At 44.2% G+C, this 15365-nt stretch overlaps 1 protein-coding gene across 3 annotated transcripts; it reads left to right on the top strand.

The window, feature by feature from the left end:
• Positions 1-13409: 13409 nt before the first annotated feature.
• Positions 13410-14995, top strand: PRKCDBP (protein kinase C, delta binding protein). Of its 3 annotated transcripts, none has more exons than XM_011954303.1 (2): positions 13410-13855; positions 14380-14995. In XM_011954303.1, the coding sequence occupies exons 1-2, from the start codon at positions 13472-13474 to the stop codon at positions 14779-14781; spliced, it is 786 nt and encodes a 261-aa protein (XP_011809693.1). In that variant the 5' UTR covers positions 13410-13471; the 3' UTR covers positions 14782-14995. The 3 variants fall into 3 exon arrangements, with proteins under 3 accessions (XP_011809693.1, XP_011809692.1, XP_011809691.1); XM_011954302.1 differs by having other exon boundaries at positions 14377-14995; XM_011954301.1 differs by having other exon boundaries at positions 14374-14995.
• Positions 14996-15365: the final 370 nt, after the last annotated feature.

Raw genomic sequence — 15365 nt, 5'->3', positions numbered from 1 at the left:
GCTGAGTAGCATCTAGTCATTCAGTCCAGACATAGGACACAATACATGTTTAGCTTCAACTTAGTGCAAAATACTCTATTGGCCCTCTGGAGGGATGAAACTGTAACTTGTTTGGCCCCTCCTGTCCTCCATTTCTTCCTATGGGAAATGGAGATGAAGTTTAATTTGGACCAGGCTCAAACCCTGATGCTGCCACTTAGAGTTATGGTCTTTGTGCACATTCCTCTTCCTTTCTGATCATCCTGATTCCTTCACTGGGTAGCAAGTGAAAGAAATAAATCCAAAGAGTATGTGAAGCTATATGCAAATAGTTATGTGGCAGTGAATGTTTTTTTTTCAATTCCAAATTCACTGGATTCAAATTGCTTCTCTAGCTGCTGTGATATTTTCGGTAACATGGTTTGTTTGCCTAAGGAGCAGATGCCAGGGTTGGATCCCAGCCCTGCTATTTATCAGTAGTGTGATCTTGGCAAGTAATCTAATCTCTTTGTTTCCCCATCTCCTCACTGTGAAATGGGATAGTAATATTGCCTATCTCAGATGGTCATTGTGAGGATTAATTTAATTAATACACATGAAAGGCTTACAACTGCCTAACAAAAATCAATTCTATTAGAAATCACTAGAGCAGCTACCCTCCAGGGCCAGCGTGGGAAGGAGGTAGAAGGCAGTAGATTTTTTAAATAGAGTTCAGGAATTAGCAAATATCTCCAGGATTATTTATTTATTTATTTATTGACAGGGTCCTGCTTTGTCACCCAGGCTAGAGTGCAGTGGCGTGATCTTGGCTCACTCTTGGCTGTTCTCCTGGAGAAGTAGAACAGCCTCTACCTGTTCTGGAGAACTTTAGACTTTCAAAGGCAATAGAATTGGTAGGGTCCAAACTTAGATTTCTAAGGAACAAAGGGAGACCCCTAGGTAATACCTGGGTTATAAGTCGAAAAAACAGAAAATTATACTAAAATTATATATATATATAATTACATATAATTATATAATATATATAATTCTATATATATAAAATTTTAGTATATATATAATTTTCTGTACATATATAGAATTATAGAGAGAGAGTCAATTTTCATTATCTGATGTAGTTATAATCTATAAAATTGCTGGGAACACCAAATTAGTGACCACTGAACCATTTCTTTTGGAGAAAATGAGGAGTTAGGTTCCTGTAAGCCATAGTCATAACAGTTTCATCAACCAATCAATACATAACCTTGTTTTATGTGTGTTTCTGTTTAAAAACACCTTATTTAATATATATTGTTGGGTTTTTAACATTGAACTCCGAGCTGACAGCATTATAGCTCGTGTCTGCACAAAGCCCACCTAACCCATGTATTTTCTTTGTTAAGACACACCACAGCCTGTGCTCAGGCGCAACAGACAGTATTTCAACACTGCTCTTGGGGGCCACTGTCAACAGTGAAATTACCAACAAAAAGCACAAAAATTGAAAACATAGCACTACATAGATCGTGGAAAAAAAAAAGTATTAATATTTACCGTACCAGTGCTGAAACAAGAAGGGAGAGCGCTGCCTTACTGGACGTCATTTGGGAATGTTCCCTGTTGAGCAACTCATATTTTTGTCCCCTTTGTGTATGTCTGCAAATGACCACAAAAACTCCTGAGTGTTGATTTTGGGGTTACAAATACATTTTTGTAAGTAGGCAAATTTGCAAATACTGAATCATGAATAATGAGGATTGACTGCATATATAAAAAGGTGGAATCAGCAAATAGGTGGCACAGAGGAGGGTGAAAGGATCTAGAGGTCCAGAAAGCTGGGCTGGATGGTGAGGGGAGTGACTGCAGGGTCACGTTTTATCTCCTCCCCCACCTTCAAGAACTGATTAGCAACTGGTTCAAGCTCTGTGATGTGAGTCGGTGACTCTAGACCAGAGAGCACTTTCTCAGTGCCCAGCTGCCTGAGGCAGCAATGTGCTCAGTTTGATGGAACACTATCTCTTTTTTCTAAAGAAATTTAGAGGCTTGGGACATTAATTCCACCTTTTTTTTTTTTTTTTTTTTTTTTTTTTTTTTTTTTTTTTTTTTTGAGATGGTGTCTTGCTTTGTTGCCCAGGCTGGAGTGCAATGGTATGATCTCTGCTTACTGCAACCTCTGTCTCCTGGGTTCAGGTGATTCTCCCACCTCAGCCTCCTGAGGAGCTGGGATTACAGGCACTTGCTATCATGCCCAGCTAACTTTTGTGTTTTTATAGAGACAGGGTTTCACCATGTTGACCAGGTTGGTCTTGAATTCCTGACCTTAGGTGATCCACCTTCCTTGGCTTCCTGAAGTGCTGGGATTATAGGCATGAGCCACTGTGCCGGCTTCCACCTTTTATATCTATGTGGGATTGGGCTCCTCCTCTGTCACTCTACTATCTACACGGGAGTCAATTTTTACCAAAATAAAAAAATACAAACATCAGTCAAATAAGGGAACTTTAGGCCCAGATTCCTGCAGAGATTAACTCTTGATTTTCTCTCTCATCCCATATCCCACATAATTCAATTTTAATTAGTTTAAATTTAAATTTAAAAACAGATACTTGATTCAGTTATTGGAAACTTTTAAGTATATTGGAACAATTTGGGTGTGTGAATCTACTTTTTCAACTATAAATTTAATGAAGTTGTTAAGCAAACTAAATATGGCCTGAGAAGGACTCTGTACTTCTATATTTGAGTCTTTGTAGATGAACTGTAACCTAGCTTAATAGTCAGATAAAATTGAAAACGTAATTTAGTGGTGTGCATCTGTAACAATAGCTGAGTGTTGGCTAATCGCAGGGGCCATACTTCAACCACTCATAGACTACTGAATGTTCAAACGGCATTAAAATAAGGCAAATGTCGAACTGTAACCAATCTCACTGGTTCTGTACCTCACTTCTGATTCCTGTACGTCACTTTACCCTTTTTGTGTATAAGTTTTTTTCTGACCATGAGGCACCCCTAGAGTCTCTGTGAATCTGCTGTGATTCTGGCATCTGCCTAATTTGCGAATCGTTCATTGCTCAATTAAACTCCTTTAAACTTAATTTGGTTGAAGTTTTTCTTTTATCAAAGTCTAAACAGAGAGCCATCATTTCTAATGAACATTGAATACGCAAATTGAGATGTTCTATAAATATAAAATATACATCAGACTTCAGAGACCTAAAAGAATGTAAAATGTGTAATTAATACTTAAAAATATGATTACATGTTAAAATGGCAGTATGATGGATATATTGAATTAAATAAAATATTTTTTAAAAGTTAATTTCATTAAATTTTTTTTAATATGGCTACTGGAAAATCTTAAATTACATACATTATATTTATAGTGAATAGTACTGAACTAGGATCTTATTTGCCCCTGCTCACATTGTTTATGATTATGGCACCAGGCAGTAGAAACACAGGTGTCTACTCATGAGTCATGGACCTGACCTGCTGAGATTCCACAGGCCTTCTCCAATGCTCTTAGCCACTGAATATGACCAGTCGTTTTCCTGGATCCCATTTGTTGTTCTAACCTTGCAAAGATCCAAGCTTCCTTTTTTTTGGTAGGTCCTCCAGGCTTCACCAGGTAGTCCTCTAATCTGATTTCCTGAGGAAACTTCAAATCCCAACAAGTTCAAGAGTAATTTCTATTTTTCCTTTGAGGATTCACTTTTCAACCTTTGAAAGTACAGTACAATCCGAACACCATGATTTTCTGTCTCCTAAATTTTCCCATTATAGATGGAGCTGTATAAGTATATGGTCGCCTCAATATCTTTTATAAGTTTTCATGTGGAAGTATATATGAGTAATTTTCTTTCTTTCTTTTCTTTTTCTTCTCTTTTCTGATTCTCTCTCTTTCCTCTCCTTGCTCACCTCCCTTCCTTCCTTCCTTCCTTCCTTCTCTTTCTTTCTTCGTTCTCTAAATCATCTTCAGCCCACATCAATTACTTGGTTTCAGCTACTTACAGCACTCCTCCTCCTACATTAGCTTCCCAACCAAATCAATCTCTGACAGATCTATGTCGTTGGAGACCTGACTCCAAGGTCAGTTCTTCCCTTCTAGTCTCTTGCCAGGTCCAGGCACTACAGCAGTCTTCTGCATTCTTTACAGGCAGGAATGCCTTGCTTACTGCTCTTTAGCCCATTCATTATGTGACTTAAATGCCACTTGATGACAAAAAGAGTATCTTAAACCCTAATCCTACCTATGACAATTAATATTTCCTTCATCCAAATCCACACAATAAAAAGGAGTCGTGATTTAGCTGCAGTTCCTATAGACAGGCAAGTTGAATAGCAGGCAGTATATTGATTTTGCACAGTATACTATCTCTGGGGGACTCAATGGATTATTGTGATATGATCACACTTAACCGGATGGGGGTCTCAATGCCAAAAAGTTGAAGTACCATTCTTAAGAACAAGTCTACTAGTCTCAGGAATCATTCTCACCTTTTGATTAAGTGGGTAAGCTTTCAGACCTATTAAAACATTTTAACTCTTTTTTCTCTACTGCCCTCCCTGGCTGGCTTAGTAAATGGATTGTTGTACATATGGTCCGGTTCTGAGCAGTTTTCTGTCCTGCTTCTAAAATCCACTGAATCCAAATAAGATGAGAAATATTCGGTAGGGTAAATTGTGTTGTGCAATAGTGCTAAACCATGTCAATTGCCCTAAAGTGGCATGGGATGGAAGAGACAATGCTGTTCTTTGCCCAGGGTAGACTCATTTCTTTCCCTTCCTTTGTTGAATTGATTAGCAACTATCTATTCTTTAGACACTAAACAAATGACAGTTATTCTTCAAACAAAATCTCATAACTAAATACCATTTAACTAATGTAGTGCCTAAATCTTATAAAAATTAAATTATTTCCCAGTTGTGGTAGATACTGGATGGCTAAAAATGACTTCTTTTTCCTTGGACTCAGCACCAAATACAAAGGGGGATGTCTGTGCTAAGATAAAAGTAATTGCAGGGCTCTAGTTATATACAATAGTCTACAAGTGACCACCCATCTGGAATTACTGGCCATGGAATTATGGCCAAGTCCCTCCTCAGTGGTTTATTCTCTCTCTCTCAATCCAGGTGGGAGGTAGGGCACATCATCCCCCAATGATCTGCCCTGTCCTTTATCATATGGGTGGTAAAATATATTCCTGGATTAGAGGCTTTAGTTGAGAAATATCATATTAGCTCAAGGTGGAGGGCTGCAGTCCTTTGATGGTGGCTTCTCAGTGATTTGCCTAAGAAAGCAAACCCAAACCCAGGCAAGGCTTCCCTGCTGGCAGAGCCCATTGAATTCCTCAGATTACAGAAAGAGACTCAATAGAGAATAGAGTCTATTTAGTAGTTCCAGACCTTTTTTTTTTTTTTTTTTTTTTACATCTTGGAATGTCCCAGGGCATTTTTGCTGAAGGAGCCCAAACTCCTACATCCTGACAATTGGCTTCAGCAGTAATTACGCACTTCAAAATGTGAACTTTGGCCAACCTAGTTCTCATCTCAGGTGTCTGGTGCTCTGATGCACCCAGTGTGCCTTGGCCAAAAGAAACATCCATGACATATTGATGGATTTACTTGCTTTTAAATTGTTTTTGCTATCTCTAATCTTTTTGGTAGGTGTCTATATATGTTCTAGTTTTCTAGGTCTGCCATAACAAGTTACCACAAATTAAGTGGTTTAAAACAACAGAAGTGTATTTTGTCAAAGCCCAAGAAGGCAGAAGTCCAAAATCAGTATGGTGGAGCCACTCACTCTGGAAGGTTCTGAGGGAGAATCCACTCTATGCCTCTCTCTTAGTTTCTGATCCTTGGTATTCCTTGGCTTGTGGCTGCCCTCCAATCTCTTCCTTCATTTTCACAGCATTGTCTTTTCTGTGTCTCTGTGGCTTCTCCTCTACTTATAAGTACACCAGGCATTTGATTTAGAATGGTATCATCTCAAGATCCTTAACTTAATTATATCTGCAAAGATGTAGTTATATCTGCAAAGGTCATATTCACAGGTACTAGGGGTTAGGGCTTAGACATATCTTTTGGGGGGACACTATTTGTTATTGTTCAAATGGTCCACCAGATTTCATGTGGTGGAAACTTAATCTCCAAATTCATATGTTGATTGGAAGTGGGGCCTTTGGGAGGTACTTAGGATTAGATAAAGTCAACAGGGTGGGGTTCCCAAAATAGGACTGGTGGCTTTATAAGAAGAAGAGGCCTGAGCTGACATGCACACTCCTGTCCTCTCGCCATATGATGCCTTCACTATGCTATGATGAAGCAAAAAGGCTTTCACCAGATGCCAGCACCAAGCTGTCAGACTTCCCAACCTCCAGAACCATGAGCTAAATAAACCTCTGTTCTTTATAAATTACGCAGCCCATGGTATTCAGTTACAGCAATGGAAAATGGACTAAGACACTATTCAACACACTAAAATATGAGATACAAAAATAGTCATTTGAGTGAATAATGTGCCTGATTCTTGCTATAAAAGGCATTCCTAAGCCTACTGGTCATAATATACCATTCCAAGATCTTCCATCCATTTGGATATTTTAATTTCTGGAGTCAGTACAAATTCACTTCCTGATGCCTCAAACTTATAGCTATCGTAACTGCCAGTGACACAGAGCTCCCTCATTGTGTGGAATAACCTTACCTCTTCCGTAGACAGGATGTCTATGACAAAGGGTGGAAGGTGGTGCCTGTCTACTGAGGCCCACTGACTGTTAAATGAGTGGTTCTATCTGTGCCTCACATTGTTACTTTTGATTTAAAGGTTAGTGCCCGGAGGATGCATCAGTTTTTCCGGGCAAATGAAAGTGAGGGTCCTGGTCAGGGATGTGTCTTTTATAATGAGCTCACATAGATATCTCTCATCGTTTCTTAGATTTTGATTTTTCTATTTAATAATCAAAGACTGTTAAGTTATATTGCTATGTGAGACAAAGGGTTCCAACTCACAAAACCACTCAGTGACCTCTGTTGAGTCTCTTCACTACTACTGTTACTCCCCTCCAGTAATCAGTCAGCAATCGTTTTTCAAAAGCAGTGTAATTCTCAGCTGCTAAAAGCATTCCTTAGTCAAACATCCTAAATATTTATGCTATATTTTCCCTTATAGGATCTGCGCCCCTCCCTCCTTGACAAATCATCTTGGTGGAAGAGGTAGAAATCACAGAGACTCCATGGTCTCATTTTTCTTTCTGACTGGTAGGACTCAAAGGCTAGAATTGACCATACTGCGGCTTTTAACTTGCCAGGGTTAGTCACCGAGGCTCCTCTCAATCCTATTGAAAGTATGCAGCCTTTTGGATGACCCAAGATACAGAGTGTGTGAAAATTCCAAGGTGAAGCATTTGCTGACTCTAACACCTCCCTCTTCTTTGTTGCAGTAGGAGGTGTTACACGTGTTTCACTACCTGTCATGAGTTTAAGCACTACTATTCTAGGTAATCCCTGTCTGCTGGGTTTCTGGTGGATGCTCTCTGAACCCAGTGGCACAGACTCATCCTCTTGGGTATGATGTTAAGAATGGTAGTGCCTTTGTCACTTTTGTTTTAGGGGATCTTGGCAACTTCATATAGTGGGGCACCTGGCAACTGAAAGAAGAATGAAAACGAAGATGCAGAATGATACCGTCTAAGACACTACAATCTGATCTGTCTTTTTCAGAGATTTCCTTAAAGTAAAAGGAGCACCAAATTGTTCTTGAATAGGTAGAGACAGAGGGCCACCCTTAAGCAGATGTTTGTTAGGCAGATATATTTCAGGCAGCCCCCGGTCTAATGAAAGGTGTAGTGGATTTTTTTCTCCTTAGTACAGCCAACTCTTCCTCATAGTATGCTGTGCTTTGGGGACGGGATGGGCCAGTATATAAATGGAACCCTTGACAAGCAGGATGGGTAATACCTTTTAGTTTTTTAAAGCAGTTGTTAGCTCAACTGCCATAGTATTCCACTAATTGTTGCAAGACTCATTATATCTGGCCAGCTACTGGTTTAATTGTCTATGTTCTACTGGGAGTGTTCAGGTTTTATTAACGTTTCCTACAGAGAATCTAATACTTTCACATAATTGGAAAAGTCATTTGCAGGGGCGTCCTGGGTAATGAGATACTGTAATACTGACGTTGATTAATCAAAGTTGTTATTAGTTTTCCAGAGCTACTAAAACAAAAACAGTCACAAACTAGGTGGCTTAAAACAAAAGAAATTTGCCGGGTGCGGTGGCTTACACCTGTAATCCTAGCATTTTGGGAGGCCGAGGCAGGTGGATCACTGGAGGTCAGGAGTTTGAGATCAGCCTGGTCAACATGGTGAAACCCCATCTCATCTTTACTACAAATACAAAAACTAGCTGGGTGTGGTAGTGGGCACCTGTAGTCCCAGCTCTTCAGGAGGCTGAGGCAGGAGAATCACTCAAACTCGGGAGGTGGAAGTTGCAGTGAGCCGAGATCATGCCATTGCACTGCAGTCTGGGTGACAAGAGTGAGACTCTGTCTCAAACACCACCACCACCACCACCACCACCACCACCAAAAACCCCAGAAACTTATTCTATCATGGTTTTGGAGGGCAGAAGCCTGAAATCAAGGTGTTGGCAGGGGCATGTTCCTTCTGAAGCTCCTAGGGAAGGATCCTCCCTTGCCTGTTTTGGTTTCTGGGACATTCCTTGGTTTGTGGCAGCGTAACTCTAATCTCTGCCTCTGTCGTCACATGGTGTTCTCCCTGTATATCTCTTCCCTCTCTTATAAGGACACCAGTCATATTGGATTAAGGGCCTATTCTACTTCATTATGGCCTCATCTTAATTATATTTGCAAGACTCTATTTCCAAGTAAGGTCATATTCATAGGCACCAGGGGTTAGGACTTAAATATATCTTTTTGGGGACACAAGCAACCTGTGACAATAAGCTTCTGCTTTTCATGTCCATACCATGGGATATGAGAGAGTAGATGCCACTAGCCACACCCCTAGTTTAGAGAATAGATTTTTTTTTTTTTTGAGGCAGCGTTTCACTCTTTTGCCCAGGTTGGAGTGCAATGGTGAAATCTTGGCTCACCACAACCTCTACCTCCTGGGTTCAAGCAATTCTCCCACCTCAGCCTCCCGAGTAGCTGGGATTGCAGGCATGCGCCACCATCTCTGGTTAATTTTGTATTTTTAGTAGAGACGGGGTTTCTCTATGTTGGTCAGGCTGGTCTCAAACTCCTGACCTCAGGTGATCCGCCTGCCCCAGCCTCCCAAAGTGCTGGGATGACAGGTGCGAGCCACTGCACCTGGCTGAGAATAGAAATTTTTAAGACAACTGCCTTAGAGGTGTTAAAAAGATTTTTAATCGGGAGGCCATCAGGCTGAGATGGCTCCACCACATTTGATTCCTACATAAGCAAACCAAAGCCCAATGTGGAAAGTAAAAGAAAACTAGGGACCTCACCAATCAAAAACCACCAGCTAACCTCTAACTAGGGAATTTCCGTATTAATGAATCAAATATATTTTCTTTGTCTTACTTCCATGTTCAGCCTATAAAAGCTCACTGCCCACACTGCTGCAGCTAAGCTCTCTGAACCTCTTTTGGCCTTGAGTGCTGCCTAATTTATGAATTGTTCTTAGCTCAAATAAACCCTTTAAAATTTTAAGGTTCCTAAATTTGTTTTTGAACAGAGAGCATCATTCTACATCTTTGTTTTCTTCTTTTCTTACACTTTTTGGAAACTGTAATGCAGCTCTTCCTTTGATACTCTATAATCAAGGTCACTCTACTACAATTTCTATCAATCTCTGCTTTATTGACTCAGGCATTCTTCTAGCTGGCCCCAAGTTATTTTTACTTACCTTATGGGCTTCCATTTTCCACTATCAGCCAGTTCATATGGCTTTTAAACTTAGGGCTTTGGGGAGACCGGTAGAACCATCACTGGTTCTATTGTTAAGTTTAAGACCGTCCTTGTTCCACATATCCAGAGAGGGAGTTAGTGCTACAGGAGATGGGAAAAAATTATTTAGGCAGATAGTGAGGGTAAAAGAGTCCTCAGCAGAATTTCCCTTTTAACAAAAAGCAGCCCCCAAATCATTTATTTTCTAACAAAGAACAGCCTGAAAAATCAAGCTGTAAACATAGATAAGCAAGTTGGAAGCTTGCAGGAGTGAATGCTGGCAGCTGTGTCAATAGAAAAGGGTTACCTGGGGGCCAGGTATGTTCAACATGGAGGCTCATCTTCCCTTTTCTTTGTTACCACATGCACAGTAAAGAAACAGGCAACATGGCACTGGCCAGGTAGAGAACCCATCTGCAAAATAAAAGATTAGGGTGGGGGTGGTCATCTTTTTGTGCCCTATGCAAATGGCATACCTAGCCCTAACCAGTTTTTCGTGCTCTATGCAAATGGCACACCTGGTCCAACCAATCTTTTGTGCCCTATATAAATGACACACTGCCTCCTTAAAGTCACCTATAAAATCCCTTGCATTCCACTGCGGAACCAGCAACCCATGTCTCTGGGACCCATCTCTGCTGCAGAGAGCTCTTCTTTTCCTTTTGCCTGTTCAACTTCTGCGCTGAACCTCACTCTTTGTGTGTCCGTGTCCTAGTTTTCCATAGCTGTGAGACAACAAATCTCAGGTATTTACTCCAGACAACAATGCCACTTCGTTACCAGGTTTTAAAAAAATATCTATCCACGCTGGGTGTGGTGGCTTACGCCTGTAATCCCAGCACTTTGGGAGGCCGAGATGGGTGGATCACGGGGTCAGGAATTGAAGACGAGCCTGACCAACATGGTGAAGTCCCGTTTCTACTAAAAATTCAAAAATTAGTTGGGCCTGGTCACACGTGCCTGTAATACCAGCTACTCAGGAGGCTGAGGCAGGGGAATTGCTTGAACCCGGGAGGTGGAGGTTGCAGTGAGCCAAGATCGCACCTTTGCACTCCAGCCTGGGTGACAGAGCGAGACTTGGTCTCAAAAAAACAAAAAACAAAAAACAAAAAACAAAAAACACCATCCAAATGTCCAAATGTATCCAAGTATCTATCCAAGTACTGAACTTCCTTAGCCCCACTCATCAAGGCTGGTGATTCTTTCATAGGCTTCCTGTAATTTAATATCCATTCCTAGTAGTACCCAGATTTTTGTACAGATATCCACTTTTCCTCCCATACCACCCTAATACTCCTGGGAAAGCTGAATCTACTCTACTTCAGAATTGATCTAACTTGTCAAAAGGCAATTATTAGATTTCTTATCAGTGATTGGTTAGGGAACATACGCCTAAACCCATCAAAGCATGTCATTTTTGTAGCCATAGAATATGGATTTGGAAAAGCCATGTAACCCAATGGAAGGCAAGTGTAAAAATTCTGGGAGGCTTCTGGAAAATAAATGTCCTAAATTTTAAGATGGTACCCTTTTTCTTTTAGATCTTGTGCAGAGTTGTGAGGCCTGGAATGAAGCTGACACCTGTGTGTATGTGGGCACATACAAAGGGGTAGGGGGTGTGTGGGGGACACAGGGGAGTGTGAGAGGTGTGGGATGGGGCTCATAGTTGAGCAGTTGAGAGAACTGCAGGGAACCAGATTTGGAGCTGTGAATGACTCACACTTAATCACCACTCTACCAATGGTCTTTTTCAATTATGTTTGAATTGAGTTTCCTGTTACTAAGTACTGTTTGAATTGAGTTTTTGTTCCCTCAGTCTGAAAGCATTTTAACTGGTACATCCCTGATGGATCTCTCTGGGTAAATGTAGTTTCACTGGAAGAGATGGTGATTGGTGATTCCCACCAGATTCCCAAGAGAGTTTATTTTCTCTTGTATTAAGCCGGGCGAGGGTGGGGGGGTGCACTTAGGTTTACGGCCTGGTAGAAGCCAGCCATCAACTTAGCATCACCAGATTTCTGGCATTAGCTGCCCACTGTGTGTGGGACTTTAGGCCCGTGTAACTATTTCCAGAGTGACACAAGTTTCTTCCACAGTTGTTATCAAGTGGCCCTCACAGGTTCAGTGAGAAGAGGAAGAGGGAGAGAGATCATTAGGATCAATGGATTACTTGCATTTGTGAGATGGTTTGCCAAGTATTGCTACAAACAAGGCATGGGATTTTCTTTTCTTTTTTCTTTCTTTCTTTCTTTTTTTTTTTTTTGAGATGGAGTCTTCCTCTGTTCTCCAGGCTGTAGTGCAGTGGAGCGATCTTGGCTCACTGCAACCTCTGCCTCCCAGGTTCAAACGATTCTCCTGCCTCAGCCCTCCTGAGTAGCTGGGATTACAGGCGTGTGTCACAACGCCCTGCTAATTTCTGTATTTTTAGTAGACACGGGGTTTTGCCATGTTGCCTAGGCTGGTCTCGAACTCTTTGCCTCACGTGATCCTCACCCTTCGCCCTCCCAAAGTGCTGGGATTACAGGCGTGAGCCAGGCGTCCGGCTAAGGCATGGGATTTTTCGAACTGCTGACATTAGAAATTCACAATCCACATCATTAACTGGATCCTCCATGCCCACTCTCTCCCTCTCTGTAGCAGCAATTTATCTTTACTCTCCGCAGTTCCACAGAACACAAGAAACAAACCGAAAAAAAAAAAAAAGAAAGAAAGAAAGTCAGGCAGGAGCCCAAGTAACCTCTATCAAAGCAAAGACCAGTGCCTACTCTAACCTTTTTAAGGGTTTTAAAAGAAGAGATGAAGAGGTGTCCTGCTTATCCCCCAAGTTTGGGTGCTGGAGCGAGGGGCGGCTGAGATTTAAAGAAAGAGAGGGCAGAAAGCTAGAGAAAAGAAACAGGATAATTCTACCCAAGAGGAGGAAATAGAGAAGCAGGAAACGAAGCCTGCGGCTAAACCCTGGTGATGACTATTAGGGAAACACCAGAGGATGCCCCGCCCGCCAGCCCACAATGAGCAGCCTGTCCAGTCACAAAGCGGGGCCTCGGGCCTTGACAGTTCGCGATCTGTAAGCAGAATGTTCCAGGGCCTCCCTGTCGCCTGTGTCCAGCCTGGGGGCCACGAAAATACAAAATACAATCTTCAGCGGTGTGGGAGGCCGAAAGTGGACGGCGACGGAGGCCCCTCTTGCCGTGCCAACATAGTTTCTGCGCCCACTAAGATGCATGAAATAAAAATTTCCGTAACTCGCCCTTTGCAGTGGAGAGACCAGAAACAGGCACACCAGGGAACTAGAGCGGAGGAGGGTAACTCAAACTCACAGTGAGAGGGTTTGCAGGGGGCCGATTTGGGGCCAACATGCTTCCCAGTACGTCCCCGGGGCGGGGCAGCGGAAGGCGAAACGCTTTCAAGAGACCCCGCTGCCAACATCCCCACTCCCTCGCGCCCTCCCGCCGCCCCAGAAGGTCAACTCCGCCTGCCTGAGTCACAGCTGGAGCTGGGGAGGAGCCACGGAAAGGCAGCCCCAGACTGTGGTGCAGCCAGCGGTTGCAGGCAGACGGAGCTGAGCGGTCAGGGATCATGAGGGAGAGTGCGTTGGAGCCGGGGCCTGTGCCCGAGGCGCCGGCTGGGGGTCCCGTGCACGCCGTGACGGTGGTGACCCTGCTGGAGAAGCTGGCCTCCATGCTGGAGACGCTGCGGGAGCGGCAGGGAGGCCTGGCTCGAAGGCAGGGAGGCCTGGCAGGGTCCGTGCGCCGCATCCAGAGCGGCCTGGGCGCTCTGAGTCGCAGCCACGACACCACCAGCAACACCTTGGCGCAGCTGCTGGCCAAGGCGGAGCGCGTAAGCTCGCACGCCAACAACGCCCAAGAGCGCGCGGTGCGCCGCGCAGCCCAGGTGCAGCGGCTGGAGGCCAACCACGGGCTGCTGGTGGCGCGCGGGAAGCTCCACGTTCTGCTCTTCAAGGTCAGTGACCTCAAATGGTCCCCAGTCCGGGGCCTTTGGGCCACCAGCTGGGGGCTCTCCGCTTCCATCCACCTACCACACCCACATTCCTGACCCCTCCCGCCGTCTGTTGCTGTGGAACAGACTCACAGAGCCGCACCCACTTCCCAAGACCCTGCCCCATCCCTCCCTCTCACGCCTGAGCCCCGCCTGGCCAATCCAAGCCCGCCCAGCTCTAGCTCAGGCCACGTCCGCAGAATTTGGTGTAAGTCCCAGTCAATCCCTAAAATAACGGTGGTTGAAAGGGCATTCCGTGACTGTGGGCACCATCCTCCTCTCGCCCCTCACCGGGCCTCACCTGCTTTACAAAGTTTTGCAGTTCGCACGCAGCTTTCCCTCCTCTTACCTTCCCACGCCTGCCTTAACCCCCAGACTCTGGCTGCGGAGTTAAAAGGTTTCCCTTGTGTAATTAAGGCGTGAGTTTTGGGCTGCTGGGGGTAAGGAGCTGCCAGGATCTGTTCTGTGTCCGTCATATGCAGGAGGAGGGTGAAGTCCCAGCCAGCGCTTTCCAGAAGGCACCAGAGCCCTTGGGCCCGGAGGACCAGTCCGAGCTGGGCCCAGAGCAGCTGGAGGCCGAAGTTGGAGAGAGCTCGGACGAGGAGCCGGTGGAGTCCAGGGCCCAGCGGCTGCGGCGCACCGGATTGCAGAAGGTACAGAGCCTCCGAAGGGCCCTTTCGGGCCGGAAAGGCCCTGCAGCGCCACCGCCCACCCCGGTCAAGCCGCCTCGCCTTGGGCCTGGCCGGAGCGCTGAAGCCCAGCCGGAAGCCCAGCCTGAGCCGGAGCCCATGCTGGAGCTGGAGCCAGAGCCTCCGCAGGACACCGAGGAAGATCCCAGGAGACCTGGGGCTGCCAAAGAAGTTCCGCTCCAAATAGAGAATGCAGCCTGAGGGCTGGTGTTGCCTGCCTCCCCTGTGCTTGTGCCTTGTCCTAAAATAAATCCTTTCAGAGTGTAGCACTCACGCCCTAATAAGGAGCGAATCCTGCATCCACCAAGGCGGCCACTCTGGCCCTCCCTTCCTTAAGCCCAGTCCTGTGTCCTCTGAAAGAGGTGCAGCCACTCACACCTGCTTGCCCTCACCATCAATAAAAGTAATTTCACCCAAACCAGACTCCGTGAGAAGGGATGGGGAAGCGGTTGGATGTGGGAAGGCAGTTACAAGGAATAAGACAAATGTTGGAACCTGGAATCATTGTACTATTTCTCCAGTTTCCACGGAGTCCTGGGTTCTAGACTCCAGTGACATATAGAAATATCCTTCTGACCACTTGCTCTTTAAACACTTTCCTCATGGGAACACACAGTTGCAATTTTTTTTTAAAGCATCGAGTACAGTCCTTGCTGTAGTTGCTTACTAAGTGTCAACTAATGGTTTTCCTCTTAGTCTTTTCTTCCTTTAGCACCCCCTAAAAGTTGGATTTTCCAGTATTCCTTTCTTGGCCCTCTTTTTACTCTGCGTACTTTTTGGCTGAC

Source organism: Colobus angolensis, unplaced genomic scaffold (genome assembly GCF_000951035.1).
Source record: "Colobus angolensis palliatus isolate OR3802 unplaced genomic scaffold, Cang.pa_1.0 Scaffold381, whole genome shotgun sequence".
NCBI lineage: Eukaryota > Metazoa > Chordata > Mammalia > Primates > Cercopithecidae > Colobus > Colobus angolensis.
The sequence above is the reverse complement of the archived record's forward strand: the minus strand, read 5'-3'. Positions and strand labels throughout refer to the sequence as shown.

Coding starts and splice junctions, on each gene's coding strand:
- PRKCDBP (XM_011954301.1), top strand. CDS start 13,472: ATGAGGGAGAGTGCGTTGGAGCCGGGGCCTGTGCCCGAGGCGCCGGCT. Junction 13,856..14,373: donor TCCACGTTCTGCTCTTCAAG/GTCAGTGACCTC, acceptor CGTCATATGCAG/GAGGAGGGTGAAGTCCCAGC.